At 43.2% G+C, this 6,894-nt stretch overlaps 1 protein-coding gene across 1 annotated transcript in view; it reads left to right on the forward strand.

Annotated features, from left to right (window-relative positions):
* The window catches only part of LOC311115886 (protein Aster-A-like), a 28,161-nt gene extending 26,838 nt beyond the window's left edge, over positions 1-1,323 (forward strand). The window contains exons 17-19 of the mRNA XM_084157351.1: positions 386-493; positions 801-921; positions 1,102-1,323. Coding sequence (XP_084013477.1) covers positions 386-493; positions 801-921; positions 1,102-1,203 — 331 coding nt within the window. The 3' untranslated portion in view covers positions 1,204-1,323. The remainder of the gene's footprint in view (positions 1-385; positions 494-800; positions 922-1,101) is intronic.
* The last annotated feature ends 5,571 nt before the right edge of the window (positions 1,324-6,894 follow it).

Genomic DNA, 6,894 nt, shown 5'->3' on the forward strand with positions numbered 1-6,894 from the left:
TCCATTCCTGCTTTGAGTTCTCATTCCTGAATGTTGTCCCTTTGTTCCTAACCTAGTCTCGCTCCCTCTGTTTTTGGCCCATACTTATCTCAATACATTTACCCTCTCTTTCTTTCTTTGTTGTTTTTCCTCTCTCACCATCTCTTTCGCTAATCTCTCTCTCTCTTTCTCTCCCCCGCTCTCTCTCCTCTCCTCTTCTCTCTCTCTCTCCTCTTCTCTCTCTCTCTCTCTCCTCTTTCTCTCCTATTCTCTCTCTCTCTCTCTCTCTTTCTCTCCCCCGCTCTCTCTCTTCTCTCTCTCTCTCTCTCCTCTTTCTCTCCTATTCTCTCTCTCTCTCTCTCTCTTTCTCTCCCCCGCTCTCTCTCCTCTCTCCTCTCTCCTCTAGTCTGGTGGTGTTGGTGGCTCTCAACATGCTCTTGTTCTACAAGCTGTATTCTCTGGAGAGAGCTGCACACACGCTGGAGACGTGGCACTCCTTCTCTCTGTCTGACAGGTAACTAAACCAGGATACATCTTTATATTATAGTCATTACTACTTACCCTTACTTTGTCCTATTCTCCTATTGATTTGCAACTAGATTTGCGATTTGATTTGCAATCTAGAACTAAATGCACCTCTGATTCCGACTTCCTGTTTTGTTCTATGATTTTGTTTTGTTCTCTTCCGTTTCTCAAAAACAAACACTTTCATTGGATATGACCTACTACCAGAGATGCATTTATAGCATGTGAACTAACTCCTCTTCTCTTTCTCTCTCCCTCCCTCCCTGTCATTCTTCTCCTCTCTCCTCTCCATCCAGTCCTTTACCCCAGTCTGCAGGAGAGTGGGCCCAGGTGTTGCAGCTCCAGAGACAGTTCCATCAGGCCCAGCTGGGCAAATGGCAAGAGATCCTCCAGTCCTCAGTCACTCTGCTAGACCAGGTGTGTGTGTGTCATATGTGTGTGTTTGTGTACTTTCTGTGTGCGTGTGTCCAAGCATGTGCGCAAATCATTTGCAAAGCATACACAAGGCTTACAAATGGCTTCACTGTTATTCATGAATAATTCATTATGACGGTTGTAATGACATTAGCCTCCTTCTCTGTCCTCTCTCTCCCTCAGATGAAACAGTCATTGGAAAAGCTCCACCGAGGCATCGTCACTCCAGAAGTCCAGCAGGATCCCCCCTCGAACCCCACTTCGGAGTCTGTCACTGAGCACTGAGCCTCCCTCCCTCCACCCTCCAGCCCTCACAAGCCCTCCAGTGGGTAAGAATAGACCACGGGGGAGAGTGCCAGGGGGGAGGTGTCCAGAGGGGGAGGGTCCGGCTGGGCCAATCAGGGAGAGTGATTCTCTCACCCGACCCCAAGCTCCACTCCTGCTTCTCTACTCAAAACAGACAGGGAGAGATGTGGGGGGAGGAGCACGTGGAAGTGGGAGTTACCTGTAGGGGACCTACACTACCCATAACTCCTCACGCCTCAGTCTGAGCAACCTGCAATGGCAAACTTCCACCTTCTCTCACATCCAGACAGACTGGGAATCTCTTCAGGACTACAGCAATAACATACCATGATGAGCCAACCATATCTCCCACAGTCAGGGCTAAAGGATGGCCAGTTTGTATAGTACCATCCACTCCTCACATACAACCAACCATGCTGCACTCCCTGAACCATCTCCCCTGCCTGAGAATCCAAGACACATTTTGAAAATGGGCGGCTGCTTTTCAAAAAAAGACAGAGAGACGATCTGCTGCTGCATTTCAGATGGACAGACCCCGGGTCCAACGCATTTCAAAATTGACCGACTTGACTTGGACTGACTGCATTTCTTAAAATGGGCCAACCCGGGTTAATGTTGCATTTCAAAATGGGCCAACCCGGGTTAACGTTGCATTTCAAAATGGGCCAACCCGGGTTAACGTTGCATTTCAAAATGGGCCAACCCGGGTTAACGTTGCATTTCAAAATGAGCCAATCCGGGTTAACGTTGCATTTCAAAATGGGCCAATCCGGGTTAACGTTGCATTTCAAAATGGACTCTGACATTTGGGAAATTGGGAGCTTTCCCAGCCCTGGGAACCAGTTATGGCTCTGCTCCCAGCCGAAGCCAGCCTAGGGGACTTATGTGCCTCGGTGTGAGGGGTCCGCTCAACTAAGTCCCCCTTGAGCCTGGGACGAGATAGAAACAGGAGATCTTCTGTAATCCAACTCTTTTTTTTTTGTTCTCTCTCTCTCTCTCTCTCTCTCTCTCTCTCTCTCTCTCTCTCTCTCTCTCTCTCTCTCTCTCTCTCTCTCTCTCTCTCTCTCTCTCTCTCTCTCTCTCTCTCTCTCTCTCTCTCTCTCTCTCTCTCTCTCTCTCTCTCTCTCTCTCTCTCTCTCTCTCTCTCTCTCTCTCTCTCTCTCTCTCCCCATCTATCTGGGATCAGCAGCTTCCATCTTAAAGACTTGATCCCTGACAAAGGCAGCATGTCCTCTGCTAGGGGGAGAATCATTTCAAAACAAGACAAACATTTTTTTCTACGTGAATAATACAGAAAGACTCCTCCTAAATCCTCTACTAGCTCGTTTTAATCATTAGGTGTCTTTTTGAGGGTGACTGGGTCGTTTCGAGAATTGAGATCGAGCGAATGATGTGTGGGTGGCAGACCATTACAGTATTTATTTAACACGACTTTGATTTCAAAAAGTCCTGTCCCACTCTCAATACGAGTGATTTTTTTTCTTCTGTGTGCTTTGTGCTCTGTGTTAATACTTCAGCACGGACCAAGAAAGAGCTATAAAGTGAAAATTTGATATTTACTGGTCATGGCAATAATGATATTTGGTGATTATACTACTTTTGAATGTGTAAAAAGTAGTATATTACTAAAGTGTGTTTAGGGCAAAATGAGACAAGCAAGCAAAGATCTGGAGTTGGACAAGAAGACTGAGATATGTATGTATTAGAAAGAAGTGTCCTCAATGTTACGTCGTCAATGTTACATTTGGTATTATTAAGATTTGTTTTATCATGAGTTTATTTTTGTCTGAGACTTTTTGTTTGTTTTCGCACTTGGTCAACTTCTAATTGTATTATTGGATCGGACTTGAACTGTTTCAGGGTTACTGACTGTAGACTCTGTACACCAGCTGCGTCCCAAATGGCACCCTATTCCATTTATAGTGTAGTGCACTACATAGGAAATAAGGTGACATTTGGGACATAGACTCTGTAGACCAGGTAAACATAGAGATGCAATAAACTAGTAATTTTGTAATGGGAACTGGGCTGGACTTAAAAAGGACCAACCAGAACTCTAGGCCTGGATAAAGATAAAGGGAAACTATTGTGTTTGTGATTTCAACTTGGTGTTTATATGTTATTCCTTTTCATTGTATATCCTTATTTTGTAGTCTATCCTGTTTCTTATTGTTTTTGTTCGTCGAAAGGTCATCTAATTTTATTTTCTGCCAATTCCCCCCTTCTCTGACTCCCTCTGTCACTATCTGTCTATCAAAAACCTATCTTCTCTTTTTCTCATCATTTTCCTTTCCATCCCCCCTCCTCTCTCTCTCTCTCTCTCTCTCTCTCTCTCTCTCTCTCCTTGTTGTGCTCCCTCCCCCCCCTCGCTCTCCTTGTTTTGCTCCCTCCCCCCCTCGCTCTCCTTGTTTTGCTCCCTCCCCCCCTCTCGCTCTCCTTGTTGTGCTCCCTCCCCTCTCTCTCTCTCTCTCTCTCTCTCTCTCTCTCTCCTTGTTGTGCTCCCTCCCCCCCCTCGCTCTCCTTGTTTTGCTCCCTCCCCCCCTCTCGCTCTCCTTGTTTTGCTCCCTCCCCCCCTCTCGCTCTCCTTGTTGTGCTCTCTCTCTCCTTGTTGTGCTCCCTCCCCCCTATCTCTCCTTGTGGTGCTCCCCCCCCCCTCTCTCCTTCTGTCTCTCTCCTGTGCATGAGTAAGTCAGCTGTGTAAGTGTGTGAGCCTTGCTGTGCATGGCCAAACTGAGTGATCAAAGGGTGTACTATATTTATTAAGGTCAGGGAGGAGAGGGGGTCGGGAGGAGCGAATGTACTGTAAAATATTTGATTGCACACATTGCCACGGAGAGAAATGAAAAGTTCTAAAATATGCAACAATTCATCTGAGTCTTATTTTTAAAGTGCCTGTCATATTGACCATTTTCACAAAAAGTTGAACTAAAAAAGTATTTAAAAACAGTCAGTGTAATTATGTCATCTTTCTGACTTGTCTCACCTTGGATCCCAGCTTAATTTGTGGAATTTATTTCCTTCTTAATGCGTTTGAGCCAATCAGCTGTGTTGTGACAAGGTAGGGGGGTATACAGAAGATAGCCCTATTGGGTAAAAGACAAAGTCCATATTATGGCAAGAACAGCTCAAATAAGCAAAGAGAAACGACAGTCCATCATTACTTTAAGACATGAAGAACTTTGAAAGTTTCAAGTGCAGTCGCAAAAACCATCAAGTGCTATGATGAAACTGGCTCTCATAAGGACCACCACAGGAATGGAAGACCCAGAGTTACCTCTGCTGCAGTTAATTATTTACCAGCCTCAGAAATTGCAGCCCAAATAAATGCTTCACAGTTCAAGTCACAGACACATCTCAACATCAACTGTTCAGAGAGGGCTATGTGAATCAGGCCTTCATGGTCAAATTGCTGCAAAGAAACCACTACTAAAGGACACCAGTAAGAAGAAGAGACCTGCTTGGGCCAAGAAACACGAGCAATGGACATTAGACCAGTGGAAATGTGTCCTTTGGTCTGGAGTCCAAATTTGAGATTTTTGGTTCCAACCGCTGTGTCTTTGTGAGACGCGGTGTGGGTGAACGGATTATCTCTGCATGTGTAGTTCCCACCGTAAAGCACGGAGGAGGAGGTGTTATGGTGTGGGGGTGCTTTGCTGGTGACACTGTCTGTGATTTATTTAGAATTCAAGGCACACTTAACCAGCATGGCTACCACAGCATTTTGCAGTGATGCACCATCCCATCTGGTTTGGGCTTAGTGGGACTACATTTACATTTACATTTACGTCATTTAGCAGATGCTCTTATCCAGAGCGACTTACAAATTGGTGCATTCACCCTATAGCCAGTGGGATAACCACTTTACAAATAAATTGTTTTAATTATATATATATTTTTATTATTACTTTTTTTTTTGGGGGGGTGGGGGGGGGGTAGAAGGATTACTTTATCCTATCCCAGGTATTCCTTAAAGAGGTGGGGTTTCAAATGTCTCCGGAAGGTGGTGAGTGACTCCGCTGTCCTGGCGTCGTGAGGGAGCTTGTTCCACTATTGGGGTGCCAGAGCAGCGAACAGTTTTGACTATCATTTGTTTTTCAACAGGACAATGACCCAACACACCTCCAGGCTGAAACTCTAATTTGACCAAATCAGCTTCGACAAGGTTTTTAAAGGGAATTTCGAATAATGCAGAATCTTGAACATTAATTCTAATTAATTATCCTTTGTTCATATGTGGCAGTTATCATGCAATAAGAATCCTATTATTCTTTCACTTTACCGTACTTCAAATGTAGCAAACCCAGACCCCTTAGTAGTTAAACCCAGATCCCAATGACATTATAAAAGAAAGTATGCATGCAAGATTGCAGTGCACTTTAGGCAGTATTATGCTGCCCCTGGAGGTATAATTCAGAATTGACTGCCAAATAGGAATGACAGGGATGTCAGTATTTCAATAGCAGCTCACTGTATTCTGCTCCATAGGGATTGATTGATATGAGCACTAAGCCAACACTGTATATAGTATAGTTTCTGCTCACATTAGGTATCTTCATGAAATAACTTGTTTAAACCAGTTTAGAGTCTAAACCATTTCAGGTCTTCGACCAGTCATAGACATTCCTGCTCTTAGCACACTGGACAAATTGTGGTACAGTTTCCCACGGCAGTAAAATGGTAGCTAATATCACAAACCCTTGGTTGTTGTAAATATGGTAAGGAAAATCTAGCAAATAAAGCGTTGATGAAAAATAGAGAGAATGCAATTACACTGCAATAAATATATGTATAATGTACGGATGTTGCATGTTGAGGTTTCCAGTCACATCAACGGTAGAATGATAGTTTAAACATTAAAAAGGGCACTGCTATAATGTGGGCATCGTTCTCTCTCGATACTCTGAGACACTTTCTAGAAGGATACTTTGGTGGATAATTATAGCTTTGTGAGGAATTGACAATGTTAATTACCTTAAATCGTCTGACATAAGCAACCCTCACAAGCTGATGTCCAAATTAATGTAGATGAAATCACAACCATCAGTTTCTCTTGCAAAATCTCAATGAGACTAGCCGGTTACATGAAAATGACTCCATTTCATTAATAGAGAAGGACTGTATCTAACTATGTACGGACGTGAGTCCTATACTAGATACTGGATAGTGAATGTGCCATGATACTCATGTGCTTTATGTACTTTTTGAGTTTGAGTGATCCCCATCTAAAAAAGACTATTGGTAACATTAATGGAACATTTATGCTTTAAACTTTACTGGTAGAAATAGGCTTCTACTTCTCAGGGCACTCGTTTCACTAACCTGAATACATAACTTTCTTAAGGTTTTCTTGGAATGTTTTTGAATATACCGGTAGGCTGGATTTGAGCATAATAGCCATTGAATGTCTGATCAAGACATTGCCTACTAACGCCATTTGGCAAGATTGCAGTTGAGTTCTGACCGCTAATTGCTTTGATACAAGCACACTTTAGAATCATGAAAATTACCTTTAGAAACATATTAATGCCAATAGTTATGATGTATCACTAAACGTGCAGCTATACTGAATGTACAATGCTATGTATGAACAAACTTATTGTAATACTCATACATTATAATGAAGATTTGGATTGTATAATTAAGCATACATACTGTATATAGAACTCTGAT

The sequence above is a fragment of the Coregonus lavaretus genome (assembly GCF_964263955.1).
Source record: "Coregonus lavaretus genome assembly, chromosome: 3".
Lineage (NCBI taxonomy): Eukaryota > Metazoa > Chordata > Actinopteri > Salmoniformes > Salmonidae > Coregonus > Coregonus lavaretus.